Source organism: Lepus europaeus, chromosome 19 (assembly GCF_033115175.1).
Source record: "Lepus europaeus isolate LE1 chromosome 19, mLepTim1.pri, whole genome shotgun sequence".
NCBI classification, from domain to species: domain Eukaryota; kingdom Metazoa; phylum Chordata; class Mammalia; order Lagomorpha; family Leporidae; genus Lepus; species Lepus europaeus.
The window spans coordinates 36076391-36097969 of record NC_084845.1 but is presented as its reverse complement, the minus strand read 5'-3'; the positions used below and the strand labels follow the sequence as shown (position 1 = coordinate 36097969).

Below are 21579 nucleotides of genomic sequence, written 5' to 3'. Positions count from 1 at the left end.
AGATAGAGAGAAAGGTCTTCCTTTTTGCTGTTGGTTTTCACCCTCCAATGGCCGCTGCAGCCGGCGCATCGTGCTGATCCGAAGCCAGGAGCCAGGTGCTTCTCCTGGTTTCCCATGCGGGTGCAGGGCCCAAGCACTTGGGCCATCCTCCACTGCCTTCCAGGGCCATAGAAGAGAGCTGGCCTGGAAGAGGGGCAACCGGGACAGAATCCGGCGCCCTGACGGGGACTAGAACCTGGTATGCCAGCGCCACAAGGCGGAGGATTAGCCTGTTAAGCCACGGCGCCGGCCCTGATTTAACTTTTTGAAGAACTGCCAAACTGTATTCCACAGTGGCTGCACCGTTTGACATTCCTATTAGCTTTGCATGACAGTTTCAATTTCTTCACATTCTTGCCAACACGTGTCTGTTTTCTTAATTACAGACATCCTTGTAGGTGTGAAGGAATATTCTCCTGTGCTTTTATACATTGCTCTAAGGATCATCTTCATGTGCTTGTTGGCCATTTGTGTATTCTACAGAGAAATGTCCATTCAAATCCTTTTGTTATGACTGAATCATAAGAATTCTTTGTATTTTCTGGGTATCACTTTTCTATCTTCTTGTGTATGACTTGCAAATATTTCCTTCCATTGTTTAGGCTGTTTTCACTCTCTTGATAGTGTCCCTTGATGAACAGAAGTCTTTAATTTTGATGAAATCCAGTTCATCCATTTTTTCTTTTGTTGCCTATGCTTTTGGTATTATATTCATAAAAATCACTGGCAAAAGTTATTTCCTAAAGTTTTCTACCAAGAATTTTAGTTTTAGTTCTTATGTTCAGGTATTTGGTTCATTTTTAGTCAAATTTTAAAAAAAGATTTATTTAGTTATTTTAAAGGCAGAGTTAGAGTTAGAGAGAGATAGAGAGACAGATCTCTACCTACTGGTTCACTCCTCAAACGGCTAAAATGGCCAGAACTGGGCTGATCTGAAGCCAGGAACCAGCTTCTTCCAGGTCTCCCATGTGGGTACAGGGGCCCAGGTACTTGGACCATCTTCCACTGCTTTCCCAGGCGCATTGGCAGGGAGCTGGATTGGAAGTGGAGCAGCTGGGACTTGAACCAGTGCTCAAATGGGATGCCAGTGCTGTAGACGGCAGCTTTACCTGCTACACCACAGTGCTGGCCCCTTCAGTCAATTTTTATACAGAGTATATGGCAAGAGTGCAAGTCTAACTTTGTCCTTTTGCATGCAGAGACAGTTTTACCAGCACCATTTGTTGAAAAGATGGTCCTTTCCCCACAGAACGGTCTGGCACTCTGTTGAAACTCAACTGACCAGCCATATATATGGATATTTATTTCTAAGCTCTCTATTATATTGGTCTATCTTTGTGTCTTTATGTCACACTATACTATTTTAATTTCTGTAGCTTGTCAGTAAGTTTTGAAATCAGGAAGTGTGATCCTCTATTTTGTTCTTTTTGAAGACTGTTTTCTTATTTGTTGACCCTCGCAATTCCATGTGAATTTGAAGATCAGTGTTTCCCTCTTTAAAAAACGCTGCTGGAATTTGGAATGGATTACAATGAATCCATACATAACTTTGGGTAGCACTGACATCTTAATGTCAAGTCTTCTTAACCATAAACATAGGATGTCTTTCCATTAATTGTCTTCTTTAATTTTTTTGTAGCAATGCTTTGTAGCAATGCTTTGTAGTTCTTTGCATACAAACCTTTCACCTCCTTAGTTAGAATTATTCCTAATACTTTAATTCTTTTAGGAATTGATTCCTTTTCAGATTGTCCATTTGCTCATCTGAAACAAGGGAATCAGCACTCACCACTTGAATCCTCGTTACAGGGGTAATGGGGCACAGTGAGGCTATGGTTCAGACTTGTGGCCACTCTCCTAGGCTAGAACTCTTACTCTGACATTTACTAACCATGAACCTTGGTCACAGAATCTTCTATGCCTTGGTTTTCTTACCTGAAAAATGGATCTAAAAATTAAACCTATTTCGTATGGTCATTAAAGGATTTTAAGAGTAAATATAAAGATAGTTCAAAAAGTTATGGGAAGTGACTGGTACAGTGGCTTGGTGGGTTAAGTTGCCACCTGCAATGCTGGCATCCCATATGAGTCTTAGCTGCTCCACTTCATTTTTTTGTTTGTTTGTTTGTTTGGTTTTTAAAATACCTATTTATGTATTTGAAAGTAAGAGTTATGGGGCAGATGGGGCAGAAGGGGGGGGTGATGGAGAGAGAGGGAGGGAGGGAGGAAAGGAGGGAGGGAGAGACAGAGACAGAGACAGAGACAGAGAGATATCTTCCATCTGCTGGCTCTTTCCCCAGATGGCCTGCAATGGCTGGTGGGTGGGGGGGGCTGGGCCAGGCTGAAGACAGGAGCCAGAAGTTTCATCTGGGTCTCCCACATGGGTGCAGGGCCCAAGCAACTGGGCCATCTTCTGCTGCCTTTCCCAGGCCATTAGCAGGGAACTGAATAGGAAGTGGAGCAGCTGAGACAGGAACTGGCACCATATGGGGTGCCAGCATTGCAGGTGGTAGCTTTACCAGCTACAACACAATGCTAGGCCTCTGGCTGCCCCACGTTTGGTCCAGCTCCCTGGTGATGTGCCTGGGAAAGCAATGTAAGATGGCCCAGGTACTTGGGGCCCTGGCATCCACGTGGGAGACCCAGATATAGTTTCCAGGCTTCTGGTTTCAGCCTGGCTCAGTCTCAGCCATCGTGGCCATCTGGGAAGTAAACTGAAGATGGAAGAGCTCGCTCTCTCTCTCTTTGTGTCTTTATTACTCTGCCTTTCAAATAAATCTTTATTTAAAAAAAAAGTTCATGGAAAAATGGAACTTTTATTTTGGTACATAAGAATTGTGAGATCATGCATAAGAGGGGTTTCCGAAAAGTTTGTGGAAAATAGGCATTATGAAAATACTATGCACGGATGTCAAAATTCTTATGCATCAAAATAAATGCATTATTTCATTCAATCTTTCCACAGACTTTTTGAAGTTCTCTTGTACATGTAAAATGCTTAGAATACGTCTGTAGATAACAGGAACTTTATAGATGACAGCTGTTCTTCTGGTCAGGATTATCCCAATTGCCTACTGAATTGGTTTCTCTTGCTCAGCCATTTTTACTATGCATTGCCTACTAATACATGAATCTTCCTAAATAAGTGCCCCAATTATTATCGTAGATTTAAAGACCATCATGATTTTTCCATCAGAAGCCAAGTGAACTCCTAACTCCTAAGAGCTTCATTCAAGGTCCCCCACAGCACAGTGCTACACCCCTCTCTAATGCTGGCTCCCACGAGAATGCCGTTTAGTCTGGAGGAGGAGCCACCACCCAGGCAGCAACGCAAGTTACACAGCACAGCCTCAGCTAAATACGGGGCCCCAGCTTCCTTATCAGTAAAGTGAGAACCAGACTGGACGCACTCTGCTCGCCCCATACCACTCACGTGTCTTACGCAAAATTGGTAATCAATTATGGCCTGCTGAACTAGACTTTGAAGAAATGACAAATCACCAAAATCCTGAATAATCTGCCAAAAGCTTACCAAGTATTTAATGGCGATTTTTTTTTAAACAAAAATATTTTTAATCAAGAAAATTATGTAATAGAATTATTTCTCCATAATTAAAATGTTTTCTTGAAATCTGAATCCCATCACACTGGGTTCTTGAATTGTAGAGCTGGAGCAAATTGGAACTTGGAGCTGGGTGTTCTGAGCTGTACTTGAGTCAGGGTGTAGCAGACTGTTACAGGGGCTGTGGGCACTGGGCTGGATAGAGGTTGTGCGTGCACCAACGAGAGGAAACACTGCTCAAGGCTCAACTCATTAGCATACATGGGTGTACACAGATTCAGATCCTGTGTAAATGTAGCAGAGATATATGGCTGCAACTGAGTTTTAATTTTAACAGAACTTAGTTTAAGAGTGTATTTATTTATTTTGAAAGTCAGTGTTATGGAGGAGAGAGACAGAGATCTTTCACCTGCTGGTTGGTTCCTCCCCAGATGATAATAGCCAGTGCTGGGCTAGGCCAAAGCCAGGAGCTTCTTCCGGGTCTTCCACGTGCACGGCAGGGACCCTGACACTTGGGCTATCTTCCACTGCTTCTTCCAGGCCATTACCAGGTAGTTGGATGTGAAGTGGAGCAGGCAGGACACGAACTGGTGCCCACGAGGGATGGCATTGCAGGCAGTGGCTTTATCTGCTGTGCCACAACGCCAGGCCCTGGTGCCTACTGTAAAAAGTGAGCAGAGGTGCTGAGATCCTAAGTGGCTTGTTACTTTACAAGAGAGCAGGCCCATGGGCCTCAAAGCTACACTGACCAGAACACAACAGCTTTCTCATGGGAAGGCACAAAGAAGAAAACAAAGTATCTTCTAAAAAATTCAGAAAAACCCAAATATTTCTAACTGTATCATTTGTGCTGTCAGTTTCAGGTTAATCTTTTCCAGAAAACCATCTTCCTGGCCAGAGGAAGTGTGCTAAACGCAACCGAAACTCAAGTTACTGGCCAGGGCTGCCAAGACATTGGAGCCTGCATAGTTTCAGGTTATTTTTTTTTTTTAAGGAACTAGCTACAATAGAGGACTCTGTGGATCAAGTGCCCAGAATCTCCATGCTAGAAACAAGTGATTTTCTTTCTGCCAATATTTTCTTCATTATTTCGAGGACTGTGAGAATAGAGCATTTCAAAAAGTCTGTGGAAAAACAGAATTAAATATATTTCCATGCAAAAAGTTCTGAAATCCATGCATAGCTCTTTTATAATATGCATGTTTCTATCAACTTTTTGAAGACCCCTCATACAACCTTATTACCAAATGCACTTCCTTCCAAGTTTACTTAATAAATATTTCTACATAACCATTGAGACACAAATGGAAATTGTAAGCCATTTTTTAATTTCATGAAAATGAAAAACAAAAAAATAACTGTTTTCATCTATTTTTTTCATTAAAATGAACTTAGAGATCTAAGTAAGTTAACTTTGTTTACTAAAAACAATTTTAAAAAACTACAATATCTTCAATATGTAATTTGAAACTTTCAATGATCAATTAAGTACCTCTACAGACTTTAAAAACCAGCATTTATCCTATATTTAAAAGTTATTTGGGGCCCACGTTGTGGCTCAATAGGCTAATCCTCTGCCTGCAGCGCTGGCACCCTGGGTTCTAGTCCCAGTCAGGGCACCGGATTCTGTCCCGGTTGCCCCTCTTCCAGGCCAGCTCTCTGCTGTGGCCCGGGAGTGCAGTGGAGGATGGCCCAAGTGCTTGGGCCCTGCACCCCATGGGAGACCAGGAGAAGCACCTGGCTCCTGGCTTCGGATCAGCGCGGTGCGCCGGCCGCAGCGGCCATTGGAGGGTGAACCAAAGGTAAAGGAAGACCTTTCTCTCTATCTCTCTCTCTCTCACTGTCCACTCGGCCTGTCCAAAAAAAAAGGTTATTTGGTTACATCTTACCTCCCGTAATAGTCTAAGCATTTCTCAGAACCGCAGTTAGAACTGGGTATACAGTAAGTGTTCAGGGACCGCCCCCCGACTCACTGATTGGACTGATGCACACAAGGACAATGGACAGGGCCCTAGCTTTAGGGTACAAGGGAACTTGTACCCCTGCTTCTCAGCAGGCTGTCTGCAATTCACTTTATTTCCTCTATTAGAGAACTAGAAAACATTTTTTTTTTTCGGACAGGCAGAGTGAATAGTGAGAGAGAGACAGAGAGAAAGGTCTTCCTTTTTGCCGTTGGTTCACCCTCCAATGGCCGCTGCGGCCAGTGCATCACGCTGATCCGAAGCCAGGAGCCAGGTGCTTCTCCTGGTCTCCCATGCGGGTGCAGGGCCCAAGCACTTGGGCCATCCTCCACTGCCTTCCCGGGCCATAGCAGAAAGCTGGCCTGGAAGAGGGGCAACCGGGACAGAATCCGGCGCCCCAACTGGGACTAGAACCTGGTGTGCTGGCGCCGCAAGGTGGAGGATTAGCCTGTTAAGCCACGGCGCCGGCCGAAAACATTCTTGATGAATGTGGACAGTAGTTAAAACGCAGAGAGCATTTGTAATATTTAAAACCCACAGGCCTGCTCCAGGACTCTTGTAACTCAGAAAGGCTGGTTTTGATCATGCATACACAACAATGACAGCACAGGCCCCCGATCTTTCTGTAGGATTCATTAAATGGAACAATGACCCTGTAACTATCTGACAATACTCTATTTTCCTGTCCTCAAGTAGAGTCTCAATAACAAATGTCACATATAAGTAGGCTTTTTTCTTCATTGGAGCTTCCTTCTAGTCTGTTTAGGCACAGAGATTTGTCTTACACTAAGCCAGTACTGAGGAAGGAACAATCAGGAATCGGTGTAAATGTCAGAGTGGGAAGGAACGTTGATCCTCGTGATGCTGGCGGTGCACACGGACATCCTTCCGCCTCCACTGCAGCGCACCAACTGACTTCAGATGCTCACACACAGCACGCTGCCCGACACCTCCACCAGAGCCACAGGAAGTCTTGCTCTCTAATTTTCAATAATCTTGGTGTGTCTGCAAAGTCCAATCAGCTCTAACAGAACACCACAACCCCCAGCTTTAGTGCTGCGAGCCCGGCGCCCTGTGTTTGAGCCCCATGTTTCTGCAAGGAACCTCAGGTCCTTGACAATGCCATGCTGTGTGCTGAGCCACATACCATCAAAGGAAAGATGTGCACGGGCAGGATGAAGCAAAGCATTAACTCATGAGAAGGCAAACCTGACCGGAAGCTTCCGAGCCTTGTCTGTACTCCCCAGGGTCTATAATAAGCAATCCCTCAAGTTTGGTGGGCATTCAACAGGTGTAACATTCAAATCTTGATGCACAGGCGTCAATGCTGGACCAGACAACTCTCCTGATGAAGAAGCATTGTGGACTGTGATGACTGTGGAACTGTGCAGGCTTACGATCAGTCAACTCTACAGAGTTAAGCAGGAACTGTCAAAGCTGTGCCGCCTCCATACAGGAAAATGCAGGTCCGTGGTGATTCAGACACCGTGAGAACAGTGAACCTGTGACCTGCACTGTGAGACAGGCCTCCTACCATCAGACACAGGCCTTTCTTCAGAAACGGTTAAACTCTGACTTCTGTGTATTCTAACAACCCACAGTAATCAAGCGAGGCATCTGGCCTGTGGTTTTGGGTTCAGAGGCAAACACACACAGATTATTCTCTTTCTGGTTCTAAATCCAACCAGAATGGAAGATAAGGGGTTTAGGATAAAATGTTTGAGGACTTTATATACAACTGCAGCCAAGTAACAGGAAACTTCTCAATTATCCTCGCTTCACAGGAGACAGCTAACCAAGTTTTTCTGTCCCAAACAAGGGCATCAACAAAATCCACATTAAGAGCTGACAAATACAGGCTGTTTCATTTGTTTTCTTTGTCCCTGTTTCTGCAGTAGAGAAGTCTCCACTCTCTAGGACAATCCAAACCACAGGTTTTCTTTAGAACCCTAAACTATGTCAGCTCTGGAAAATACAGATTGTATTGACAGAAATTAAATGTATAAAAACTTCAAGGAAAAACAAAAACCTGTGGGAGCCAGGTCGCCTTCAAGATGGCTCCCACATATCCCATCTCTACCTTCTCTCATAGGGCAACAGGGTGGGTCTCTGTGACCAAGAGAACATGGCAGTAGTGACTGCGGCTTCTGTCCTGGGGTCCCTCCCCCTTCCTCACATACTGCCCCGTGGCGGAAGCCAGCTGCCTTGTCCCGGGCTGAGGGAGAGGCCTGCGAACTAAGAAAGCAGACCCTGGCCGACAGTCAGCGAGGAACTGAGGTCAGTGAACAATCACGCAGTGCGCCTGGAGTCTTCCAAGGGCCTGCGGCTGGCGGACAGCTCCACTGCAGCCTCGGGAAAGGTCTGCAGGCAGGGCGGCTCCTTCAGGCTGCTTCTGGACTCCCGACCCACAGACGCCGCGAGATGACCAAAGTCTGGTGAATGCTTTAATCTGCTAAATGCTGGGGCAATCTGTTACAGGGCGCTAAGGTAACTGATGTAAAAATTCAAAAGACAGAGACAGATCCTGCAACAACAGAAGACTGCTCCGAGACAAAGACAAAGGAACTTAGCAAGAAGCTGCACAAAGCACAGAGCCTGCTTCCTAAAAACGTTACACATCGCATTCCCCATCAATGTAAGAAATACACACACAGCAGCAGCTCCTCAGCAGTAAGTACGTTTCAGATCTGGAGGAGGCTACTTTAAGAAAAAATGCTGAAGAGAACAAAATTACTGGATTCTCCTGCAGGGACTGTTTCCTGTTCTGGTTAGGAGGAAGCTACACTTCAAACAACCAGCATAAAACACTCTTAGGGTTCGAGAAGTCGATGGCAGAAGCCACAGAGATTTCTGAAGGCAGCCCTGCGGAGAACCGATTCCTCCTGGAGAAGGGGATTCTGAGAAAAGCTAAGGGAAGAAGAGCTAGTGCAGAGAGTGAGTGGACGCAGATGCTGCAAGCACAGAGCAGAGGGCAAACGCGAACCTGCTAGCATGTGGCTCTCCACGGCATCCTGACCCCTCGGCACCATGTAGACGTGCTCAAGTGGCAGGTTACGCACACTCCTCTCCCCCTCCCCCCATTCTCGCCAACAGTCAGGAGTCTGGTGCACTAGGAGAATTAGCGAATGAAGAGAACTAGTGCTGTAACATTAAAATCCTGAACATACTTTTAAAAACATTTGTTTATTTGACAGGTTAAGAAACAGAAAGAAAGAGAGAGAGAGAGAGAGAGAGAGAGAGAGAGAGAGAGACAGAGAGCTCCCATTTGTGGCTAACTGTCCAAATGCTTGGGTAGTCAGGGCTAGGCCAGGGCTGAAACAAGGAGCTGGGAACGCAGTCCAGGTCTCTCATGTGGTTGACAGAGCCCAACTACTTAAACTCCAGGCACTGGAATCAGGGGCCAGAGTTGGGAACCGAACCCAGATACTCTATGTGGGACACAAGCATCTTTACTGATGTCTTAGCAACTAGGCTAAAGATCCACCCCTTGAATGCATTTGTGATTGGGAGGTTATCTTGAAAGGCTATATCAAAGCATCAAGGATATAGTACCTACCTTTTCTCAAGACATCAGGTTGATTTCACTGTCCCACAAAAGGCAAAAGCACCAGGGAAACATACATGTCAAAATGCAACTCAGGCAAAATGGGATCCAGACAGAACAACAGAAAGTGTCATAGAGTGAGACAGATTTGTGGTCAGCGGGGGCTTCAGGGACTCTCTCATAGGAGGACAGGCCTGTCTTCACGGACATCAGATTTTACTGCTTATGACTCAAACCACCCCCCCACCAGTCCTTTTCCCAATTTACAGCTTCTCTTTTCCTATGCACTGGGAAATGGAGAACTGAGTTTATACAGATGTGTCTGTTAACTGGGTCAGACAGGCAAGGCATAGTGTACTGGGGAATGGCGCAAAAGGATTCATGAACCAAACCGAGTCAGGGCAGAGATTCTGTAATAGCCAAGTGCATGTGAAGTGGTGACCTAAAGCTACAAAACGAAGGCTGTAGTTCTTCAAAGGTTTTCATCGTTTGCTTTTTTTTTTCCCCCTCCTTACTTTGGGATAGGGGGCAGAATGGAGTATTACTATAACTTAGAATGGTCAGAATATGTGTGATGTTCATGAAATGATTTAGTCAAAAGTAACTCTGATTTCAAGGTTGCCAAAGCAGCTGGGACTGTTGCTGTAAATTCGTTCTGAGAGGAGGAGCAAAATTTCAGAATGGAGGGGACCAGAAAGAAGGAGTTAAAAAAAAAAATCCGCATTGCAAATCCCCTCCTTGTGCTGCTGACTCCCTCCCACTTGAGCCCATTCAGGGCTGGACTTCAAGAAACCCAGAGAAAAGAGCAGCTTGGAGGCCAGGAACCTGACTGTGGCTTCTGCTGAGAGTTCAGAAGTAGGGGGTCACATCCTAAGGAATATGAACTGCATCCTTGGAGTACCACATCCTAGCAGTAAAGGCTGTATCCCAGCTGCTCCACTTCCAATCCAGCTCCCTGCTAATATGCCTGGGAAAGCAGTGAAGGATGGTCCAAGTGTCCAGAAGAATCTCCTGGCTCCTGGCTTTGGCCTAGCCCAGACCAGTACATTGCAGCCTTTTGGGGAATAAACCAGTGGATGGAAGACCTGTCTGTCTCTTTCTCTCTTGCTCTGTAACTCTACCTTTCAAATAAATAAATCTTTGAAAAACAAAACGAAAAACAAACCAACCAAACAAAACCCCATTAAGCCCGGACAGGATCAGAGAGTCTACCAGCTACCTTCAGAGTAACTCTTGGGAAAACTGTAACTGATAGAACCTTATTTTTCATTTACGGATGTCTAACAATCAGTAAAAAAACAAACAAGAGGCCGGCGCCGTGGCTTAACAGGCTAATCCTCCGCCTTGCGGCGCTGGCACACCGGGTTCTAGTTCCGGTCGGGGCGCCGGTTCTATCCCGGTTGCCCCTCTTCCAGGCCAGCTCTCTGCTATGGCCCGGGAAGGCAGTGGAGGATGGCCCAAGTGCTTGGGCCCTGCACCCGCATGGGAGACCAGGAGAAGCACCTGGCTCCTGGCTTCGGATCAGCGCAATGCGCCGGCCGCAGCGGCCATTGGAGGGTGAACCAACGGCAAAAAGGAAGACCTTTCTCTCTGTCTCTCTCTCTCACTATCCACTCTACCTGTAAAAAAAACAAAACAAAACAAAACAGAACAAAAAAAAAAACAAGAAACAAAACAACAGAAGGAATGCTAAAAAATCAGAATAAATGACTAAAAATCACCAAGCACCAACAAAAAACCCAATAGCATCAGACACACGGGTTGGGATAGGCACTTTAAAAACCATGATTAACATGTCCAAGAAAATGGAAGAAAAACCTGGATGAAATAAGAGAGAATTTCAGTAGAGAACCTAGTGGAATCTACAGATAAGTAAAGAATCAAATGGACATTCCAAAAGTAAAACATGCAATATCCTTAACAGAAAGTTCTATACGGTTAACAGAGGACTGGAAATAGCAGAAGATAGTAATGAGCTCTGGACAGAGGGTAACACAGAATGGCTAAAATAAATTAGAAAAATTAATAAAAAACGAGCAGAGGATAAGAGACAGTTACAAGGTCACTTATTGGGAGTCCCAGATGGAAGAGAACAAGAGCAGGAGGATATGTGAAGAGATAATAGATGGAACTTTTCTAAAACTGGAGAATGAATTTAGCCCACAGATTCAAGGTCAGCAAATCCCAAGGTGAATAAACATTAGTAAAACCATACTCAGTCACATGATCATTTGAGTTGTCTAACACAGTAAAACAGGCAAGGCATAGTGTTTATCAGAGAATGTTGGGAAGAGATTTATGGATGGGGATCAGGGTTAAATCTCAAAGTTATTGCCAAGTTTTTCATGAAAATTTCTGAGGCAAAATCTTACTAGATATTAATTGGACATATATGGTCCACAAGTACTTGAACAAATGGACATTTCCCTAACTCTACAGAGAAATATGCCAAGTATGCAAAACTAAATACATGGACTTTTTTTTGGCTGAAGGCAGACAAAAAGCAGAATGAAACTTTAGTCATGTGCTATCCCCCTTCAAACCAATAAATATCTCAGAGGGGCTGGCGCTGTGGTGTAGCAGATAAGGCTGCCACCTGCAGTGCTGGCATCCCATATAGGTGCTGGTTTGAGTCCCAGCTGCTCCACTTCTGAACCAGCTTTCTGCTGTGGACTGGGAAAGCAGTGGAAGATGGTACAAGTCCTTGCGTCCCTGCACCCACGAGGGAGACCTGGAAGAAGCTCCTGGCTCTTGGCTTCGGATCAGCACAGCTCCGGCTGTTGTGGCCATTTGGGGAGTGAACCAGCGGATAGAAGACCTCTCTCTCTCTCCCTCTCTGCCTCTCCTTCTCTCTCTGTGTAACTACCTTTCAAATAAATAAATAAATCTTTTTTTTCTTTATATATATATATATTTTGACAGACAGAGTTAGACAGTGTGAGAGAGAGACAGAGAGAAAGGTCTTCCTTCCGTTGGTTCAAATGGCCACTACGGCCGGCGTTGTGCCGATCTGAAGCCAGGAGCCAGGTGCTTCCTCCCAGTCTCCCATGCAGGTGCAGGGACCCAAGCACTTGGGCCACAGCAGAGAGCTGGACTGGAAGAGGAGCAATCAGGACTAGTACCCAGCACCACAACCAGGACTAGAACCCGGGGTGCTGGCGCCGCAGGCGGAGGATTAGCCAAGTGAGCCAAGGTGCAGGCCAAATAAATCTTTAAAAAAATAAATAAATAGAAAGGAAAAGAACAATGCAGAATATCTGAATAACGTGCATAAAAATGCAGGCAGCCTTGCTTTTATGAGATAATTCCTAAACCTCATAGGTAAGTGACTGGAACCAAAACCATTCCTCCTCAAAGACAGACCAACTACATCTTGCACCTGCTGGCTTAGCTCCCTGTTATTACTTGGTCGGTTTAAGTGTGGTTAAGGCTCTACAAATACAAGCACGACTCCTCCCTAGATTCATGCTGAATTTAAAAATCAACTGTTTTAGCCGGCGCCACAGCTCAATAGGCTAATCTTCCGCCTTGCGGCACCAGCACACCGGGTTCTAGTCCCGGCCGGGGAGCCAGACTCTGTCCTGGCTGCCCCTCTTCCAGGCCAGCTCTCTGCTATGGCCAGGGAGTGCAGTGGAGGATGGCCCAAGTGCTTGGGCCCTGCATCCCATGGGAGACCAGGAGAAGCACCTGGCTCCTGGCTTCGGATCAGCGCGGTGTGCCGGCTGCAGTGCGCCGGCTGCGGTGGCCATTGGAGGTGAACCAATGGCAAAGGAAGACCTTTCTCTCTGTCTCTCTCTCTCACTGTCCACTCTGCCTGTCAAAAAAAAAAAAAAAAATCAACTGTTTTACTTTATACTCTAATTTTATATCATTCATTTCTTAATGAGACACTTTCAGTTACTGAGCTCCACTTGAATCCTGACATGAAAATGTAGACTCTTGTGTAGAAATTTTTCCTTTGGTTTGGCTGAAGTCATACACAGCACTTCAGGACACTTTATAATTACACTAAGGTATGGGGGGCAGTCATTTACAGTAACTTAAAGGGATCTTCCATCATAGAATATTAGTCCGTATCTGCATCTCTATTAAGGACTACATCCAATATTATCCTGGAGGTAAGTGTTTATCTTGTTTATACATTTGAATGTCCTCATTCTTATCTCTACCACCCAAATCTGCTTACCTACATTATCATTTAGGAGGTATTCTGTGATCATGGATTAAAAAACAACAAATGAACATTGCCACGAAAAACCATATGCTCTCACAAGGCTAACAAGCTGTTTGGACAAGACCTTAAATATTTGTGGGTTATTTTTAAGTAGCTAATACAATCACAGATATTATTAGTCATGTGCTAATGGATGTATGTGTCAACATGAAGCAGTGTATTAGAACTACAGTAAGTTTCTTTTCACAACGACTCCTTCTGAATGTCTTATCATAAATTCTAAAGCATACCATCTAAATCTTAAATGCAATTTTCAAAGTGTGTCAAGTTCTTGCAACCTCTTTCTATTATATCACAGGCAACAAAAAGACATGGGCTCAGCTGCTAGGCCACAGCACAAGTGAGCGTTGTAAGGATACAAAGAGGAATTCGGAAACATCGGGACCTGGGTCTTACATTCAGAATAGACAAAAGTCTCATTTCTCCACTGCCACTGGCAGCTATACCAGTGACTTCCACTCTTGCTAGAACTGTCCTCACCTATGAGAGTTTAAAAAATTCAGATTTCTATAAATGGCACTTTGAACATGCATTAGCTTTATACTTCCTGTCTAAATCCTACTAAAATTAATTAAAAAGGTATTAACCCACAAGAACCAAAAGAACCAGAAAGAAGACAACAGCTAATAAGAGGTGCTGACAAAATTTTAGAAATGAAAATGGATGGGGGGCCAGTGCTGTGGTGCAGTGGGTAAAGCTGCCACCTGCTGTGCCGGCATCCCATATGGGTGCCAGTTCAAGTCCCAGCAGCTCCACTTCTTCTTTTTTTTTTTTTTTTAATTTATTTATTTTGACAGGCAGAGTGGATAGTGAGAGAGAGACAGAGAGAAAGGTCTTCCTTTTTGCCGTTGGTTCACCCTCCAATGGCCGCTGCGGCCGGTGCATCGCGCTGATCCAAAGCCAGGAGCCAGGTACTTCTCCTGGTCTCCCATGCGGGTGCAGGGCCCAAGTACTTGGGCCATCCTCCATTGCCTTCCCGGGCCATAGCAGAGAGCTGGCCTGGAAGAGGGGCAACCGGGATAGAATCCGGCGCCCCAACCGGGACTAGAACCCAGTGTGCCGGCACCACAAGGCAGAGGATTAGCCTGTTAAGCCACGGCGCCAGCCCCAGCAGCTCCACTTCTGATCCAGCTCTCTGCTCTGGCCTGGGAAAGTAGTAGAAGACGTCCCAAGTCATTGGGCCCCTGCACCTGCGTGGGAGACTTGGAAGAAACTCCTGGCTCCTGGCTTTGGATTGGCCCAGCTCTAGCTGTTGTGGCCAATTGGGGAGTGAGCCAGCAGATAGAAGATTTCTCTCTCTGCCTACCAAATGAATAAATCTTTAAAAAGAAATAAGAAAATGGATGGACAAAATGAAGCCAACACTGAGTGGGTGAGAGAGAGCAGAAACCTCAGCGCCTGTGGGTGTGTGGGGGGAGGTCAGTAGCCGCAAAACCCCAGAAAGGCCCAGGAGGCCATGGCACTCCTCCAAGTGTGGGTGAGGACTCCGAGTGTGTCCTGTGCTGCTGGAAGAGAATACCACAGACTGGGCAGTTCACAAGGCACAGAAATAGGTTTGCTCCAGGGTTATGGAGGCAGGAAGCTCAAGATGGAGGGGCTGCACCTGCTGAGGGCCTGCCTGCTTGCTTGCACACAGCAAGCCAGTGTGCACAGGAGGGAGGTGAAGGGGACCACACTTATTTTTATCAGGTCAATTATCACCCACTCCTGTGGTAATGAACCCACTCCCCAAATAACAGCATATATCTACTCTGGAGGTCAGAGCCCCCATGACCTAATCACCCCTTAAAGGCCCACCTCCCAACACTGTTGCATTAAGTTTCCAACACATGAACTTCAGGGGACACAGTCACACATTAGCAGGTTAGACTTAACATTTGTAGGAGAGACCTTTAGAGCTCAGTATTTCTATCCATGCCCCATATCACAAGGGCATGACCTTGCTCAGGTGTAACACAAGAGGCTTACCCCAGACATAATGGGAGCAGGGGGGAAGCATCACACAGAAACAGCATTATGTGAAAAATCTACTCTAATGTTACTGCTGTTAAGTGTGCTATGATCAGCAGGAGAGAGAGGGAGAGAGAGAGAGAGAGAGAGAGAGGCAGGGAGGGAGGGAGGGAGGGGGGAGGGAGGGAGAGAGGGAGAGAGGGACGGAGGGAGGGAGAGATCTTTCATCTACTGGTTCACTCCAATGGCCAGGGCTGGACCAGGCTGATACCAGGAGTCTGGAACTCCATCTGGGTCTCTCACAAGGGTGGCAGGGGCCCAAGTATTTGGGCCATCTTCTGTTGCTTTCCCAGGCACATCAGCAGGGAGCTGAATCAGAAGCAGAGTGGCCAGAACTCAAAGTGCCACTCATATGGGATGGTAGCATCACGAGCGGCAGCTTAGCCTACTGTGCTACACTGCTGACCCTAAATAAGGAAGATGCCTAACTGTGCCTGTTGCATTAGGCCTACAACATGGTATATAGTCTGTAGATCACATTCATCCATCCAACTGCTTTCCAGAAAGAACCATGGAAATGGTAGGACATCTAATAATAATGTCTCCTTCCATGAAGGAAATGTTCAATTCTCCAATACTCAAGTCAAGTTTGTCAAAAGCAAGTTTTGGCAAACTGCATAATAACCTGGTATGATGAACTGAGAGCCCTTAAAGTTCTGGTGCAAGAAGTTATAACATTTTAACTGAGTGCTAAGGGGAACATTCACATCTGACTAATTCCAGTAGCAGAGTGCTCCTCATGCCACTGCCTCCACAATTATTTTTTAAGAAAAAACATTGGAATTAGATTCGATTCTATATAAAAGAAAAGGTAGGAGAAAAACACATGATTACATATGAAGCCATTCCACTGAACAAAGATATGCCCTTGTCATACTTGGCCAGTTTGGATTTTTAAATGCTATATGATGGTTTATGCTATAAATTATTCAAAGGCTTAACAACTGGATCAGGAAGAAATTTGAAGAAAGTTACTACACTCTATAAGCATTAGTACTGAATATTAGTCCAATTAAAACTCTGAGCTACAGGGGCCTGGCTGCTCTAATGTCCTGGGCAAGGCAGTGGAAGATGGCCCAAGTGCTTGGGCTCCTGCTACCCCTGTGGGAAATCTGGATGGAGTTCCAGGCTCCTGGCATCAGCCTGAAACAACCCCAGCCATTGTGGCCATTTGGGGAATGAACCAGCAAACAGAAGATTTCTGAATCCTGCCTTCCAAAAAAATGAAATAAATTCTAAACAAACAAACAAAACTCTATACTACAAAGACACTTCAAAAAGTTCATGGAGGGGCTAGTGCTATGGCGTAACAGATAAAAGCCACCGCCTGTGATGCCACATCCCACAAGGGTGTTGGTTTGTGTCCCAGCTGCTCCACTTCCAATCCAGCTCCCTGATAATGGCCTGGGAAAAGCAACAAAGATGACCTGAGCGTTTGGGCCCTTGCCACCCACATGGGAAACCCAGATGAAGCGCCTGGCTCCTGGCTTCCACCTAGTGCTGGCTGTTGCAGTCATCTGGGGAGCGAATCAGTGGATGGAAGATCCCTCTCTTTCTCTCTCTCTGTCACTTCCTCTTTCTCTGTAACTCTGCCTTTCAAAATAAAAAATAATTCTTTAAAAAATGAGTTCATGGATGGGTAGGCATTCTGCTATACTGTGTTAAGCCGCCACTGACAATACCAGCATCCCACATCGGAGCATCAGTTCGAATCCTGCCTACCCTGCTTCTGATCCAGCTCCCTGCTAATGTGCCTGGGAAGCAGCAAATAAAGGTTTAAGTACTTAAGTCTCTCCCACCTACATGGGAAACTCAGATGGGGTTCCTGGCCCCAAATTTCGGCCTGACCCAGCTGAACTGTTTCGGCTATTTAGGAAGTAAAGCAGCAGATGGAAAATCTCTCTCTCCATCTTTCTGTCACTCTACCTTTCAAATAAGTAAATAAACCTTTTTTTTTTTTAAAGTTCATGGAAAATGGAATTAAAAAATGTTTATTTTGGTGCAATAAACTGCAATCCATGCATAGTTTTTCTATAAAACACATTTTCCATGAACACATTGAAGACTCCTCATATTTGTACAAGAGAATCTCTGGATAAAATACATCGAGTACTAGGTTATTACTTACTCATTGGAGGCATCTACCAGTGAGTACCATGTGCCACTGATCCAAGGACTACCTGCCACTACCCCTCCACAGCCAGCGTGATTTCTGCCTTCCCTCCAAGCCCACAGTCACAGAATGAGGTCACAGACCTTCTCCTTCAGTCCCATCAGGACGCTCCAACTTGGCCTCCTTGTGCTGTCCTTCTGCTACCTTCACGGCGACAGCACGGCAAATGGCCCCAAGCTTTCTATCCAGCGAACGGACTCCAGCCTCTCTGGTATACCTGTCATCAAAGAAAAATATTTTATCTTTGGCTATATACTACCTGTAAAAATAGATAGATATAATGTAATTAATTTTTTGTTACTAAAGTAACAGTATACATTTAAAAGTTCATTATTATTTTTGGGTACTATCTTCACACAATGCCTCATTAAGGACTTCTTATTTCTCATTCAGATGTATTTTCAGCCACAACCATTTCCTTTATACAGATTACCTTTAACTATTACTCTATACCTAAAAATGAGTCTCTGATTAATAAATTTATATTGCTAAAATAAATTTGGTAACACAAAAAACACCAATTACTCCTTGATGATATGTTTAAGTTTTCTTAAATAAAGCTTATCCATTTAAGAAAAATTCTAGGTAATTTATTGTTGAAATGTTGCTGCAAGAATCAGAAAATTGCATTCTTTGTCCAACTAAAGCAAAAAAAAAAAAAAAAAAAAAAACCTGAGACAGAAATCGAATTTTTACTAGGAACGATGGCAATCCTCTTGGTGTATTTTCATCGTGGAAATTTCTAAAGGAAGAAAGCATGACAAGTGATGCAAGCACTGTAATTTTGTGAAACAGACTCTACATGTCCTTAAACAGAGCTGCTTTCAAAACTTATGTATTAGATCAAATTCTTTAGGTAATTCCACAACCCATTATATAGCGTAGGCATTTCTAGTCACCCAGCCTTGGATGGGTTTGAATAGGCAACACCAGGCAAAGAATATGGCTTAATATGAAAAACTGGATTTGATCAGGCATTTAGACACTTAGACACATACTCTGACTTAGGAAAGCAGATTCTAAAAGCCTTGAGAATAGCTAGATAAAAGTCTTGTTCAAATGTTCTAAAGTCAAACTTACCCAGAGGTAGAAAGACGTAAAGCCCACATTAATAGCTGCACACAATTCCAATGAGGAAGGAAACGAGGAGAACAAGCTGGGGTGGGCATCTGGCTCGCCAGTTAAGGTGTCCACTGGACACCTGCATCCCACATCACAGTGCCTGGCGTCAAGACCTGGCTTTGCTCCTGATCCCAGCTTCCTGCTACTACGCATCATGGGAGGCAGCAGGTGACGGCTCAGTACCTGGGTCCCTGCCACCCATCAGGGAGACCTGGCTCCAGACATTTGAGAAATGAAGTGGCAGATGTGAGCTCGCTCACTCGCTCTCTCTCCCTCCCTCTCAAATTAAAAAAACAGAACTCACGGTAGCTTCTGAGATATCTCAGTTTTAAGGGTCTGGACAAAAGATGATAGCAACAGGACTGAGGTAGCTCATGAGGCAGCAGCACAAGTATGCAGAAACAGAACCATGTTCAGAATGAATTGGAACTTGCTAAAAGCAAGGACAACAACAAAATTATGAATTTAGAGCAACAGTGGGCTAGGAACTAACTGCCGCTATCACTATCAGATGACTCAGAAAGCAGCCACATCATTCCCTATTTAAGATCATCTTTAAACTAGAAAAGAAATGTCATGCAGGTCAAGTGGGGATTGGCCACTTCTCATAACAATTCGAACATAAAAATGCTACATCTGCCAACTTTCAGAGGACATGAAATTGATGTGTTTGATGATAGTCAAGATTAATGGTAGCTGAAACTAATAAAAATGTACATAATTACAAACTTCCATATTTTGGTTAAAAAATTCAGCTCTATAAATACAAAATGGAATATACTGAGTTGGCAGAAATTCACTCTGGGGCAACAGATTAATCTAAAAAATGCTAAGAATCTAGAGATATAATCATAAAACAATAGAGTCAGGGTAAGAGAAACACAGCCATCCTACGCATGAACTGTCAGGCTACATCGGAAACACTGCGTTCCGCTGCAAGAAGCAGACTGACGGTCAGGACGCAGCCGGAGACGACTAACCAGGTGGTGACAAGCTTTGAAGCCAGGCCCAGGGGAATGGCCCAGAAAACAGGGGTGTGCAGTTTGAGGAGAACACTCACAGGGCGCAGACTGGCAGCACTGTTTTTAGTGCTGAAAGGACTGTACCAGGGAGGACTCACGCTTAGATTCCAGGGTCCCATCTAAGACAGAGGGGAAAACTGCAGAGAAGTGATTATACACGGTATCTTTGTAATAATTAGTTCTCACCAAGAGGTTGCTGGCAGTTAAGTGCCCTAGAAATGGAGGAGTCTGAGAAGGGAGGAGAGGATGACTAGAATGTGAAGGGTCCATGACCACGACAAGCCCCCGAGGTGTGTATGTGTACATAATACTGTATGTTCTAGGTTTGGCACCCCACTACCTACGCAATATTTATCTTATTTATTTATTTATTTTGACAGGCAGAGTGGACAGTGAGAGAGACAGAGAGAAAGGTCTTCCTTTCTGCCGTTGGTTCACCCCCCAATGGCCGCTGCGGCCGGCGCACTGCGCTGATCCGAAGGCAGGAGCCAGGTGCTTATTATCCTGGTCTCCCATGCAGGTGCAGGGCTCAAGCACTTGGGCCATCCTCCACTGCACTCCCGGGCCTAAGCAGAGAGCTGGCCTGGAAGAAGGGCAACCGGGACAGAATCCGGTGCCCTGACCGGGACTAGAACCCGGTGTGTGGGCGCCGCAGGCGGAGGATTAGCCTATTGGGCCGCGGTGCCAGCCTGCAATATTTATCTTAAGTAGTACATATGTGTTCTGCTTTATTAAAACAATGCTTGTATTAAAACTAATGAAACTGCTCTGAGAGACTTCCTGATGCCCACAGCTTTTAAGAGATGTGACGTTTTGAGCTATGAAGTTTATAAAAAAGGAACTATTTCTCCAGGTAACAATGAGGAAGCACAAATAATAAGCACCAAGACCTCTTACTCAGATTCAGATAAGATAGGGGCTTTTTTGCCATTATGTACACTTTACAGATAGGGCAGTTATTCAGAGTTAAGTGACTTGTTGAAAGTGACCCAAAGACATCATGATTATCATCTGGAATTAATGTTATTGTTGGAAGACTCTGGCATATAAATCACCCGATTTATTTCTTTTGGAATTATCTGCACTGTACATCACACAGCAAGAGAAGAAAAGGAACTTCGAGATCATATACAGTCTTCCTATTTGGAATACATATTTCAAGGCGCCCATGAGAAGGCTGGCATAGATTTCACGGCAGTCTGATTGGCCAATCTCTAAGCCAAAGTTCAAGATGGTCTTCACATTTCTGGAGAAAGCAGTTCCCAGAGAAGGGTTGTATGAGGAGTGCTTGGCACCTGGCACACTTGCCGGATGATGCAACGGCTCTGTAACATCAAGGCATGCAAACAACTAGAGGCTAGGATAGATCTAAATTCTCAGAAGGGTGCATTTTCCATGCAAACAGGCAGTCTACAAAGTACACTAAGCAATATTCTGCTCAGATAATTTACGTACTGTTTGTCCCAGGCTTAAGCACTTGGTAGCAAACTTGGGAAAGTACATTCTCTATTATTCCAGTGTTAATTCTCGACCAAAACTCTATGGATTTTTTTAAATCCCTCAGTCAAAAAAGAAAATCTGAATAATCTAAAACAGATGTCTCAAACTAACATTTTACTTCTTATGAGAATTCAACAACTTTCAAGATCTTTCCACATGTTTGGTTCTTAACTTATCAGATTAATCTCTTTTATTGTTATTGGGACAAAGAAATTCTGGGGGTGGTTGTTTGGTACAGCAGCTAATATGCCACTTGAGGGGCCAGCACTCTGGCATAGTGAGATAAACCTCCCCCTGCAGCACCGGCATCCCATATGGGTACTGGTTTGTGTCCCAGCTGCTCCACTCCCCGGGCCAGCTCTCTGCTATGACCTGGGAAAGCACTGGAGGATGGCCCAAGTGCTTGGGCCCT

The 21579-nt window shown here is 44.9% G+C and overlaps 1 protein-coding gene across 1 annotated transcript in view; it reads right to left on the bottom strand.

Annotated features, from left to right (window-relative positions):
* The window catches only part of LONP2 (lon peptidase 2, peroxisomal), a 111270-nt gene that overhangs the window by 22203 nt on the left and 67488 nt on the right, over positions 1-21579 (bottom strand). The window contains exon 11 of the mRNA XM_062177981.1: positions 17607-17740. Coding sequence (XP_062033965.1) covers positions 17607-17740 — 134 coding nt within the window. The remainder of the gene's footprint in view (positions 1-17606; positions 17741-21579) is intronic.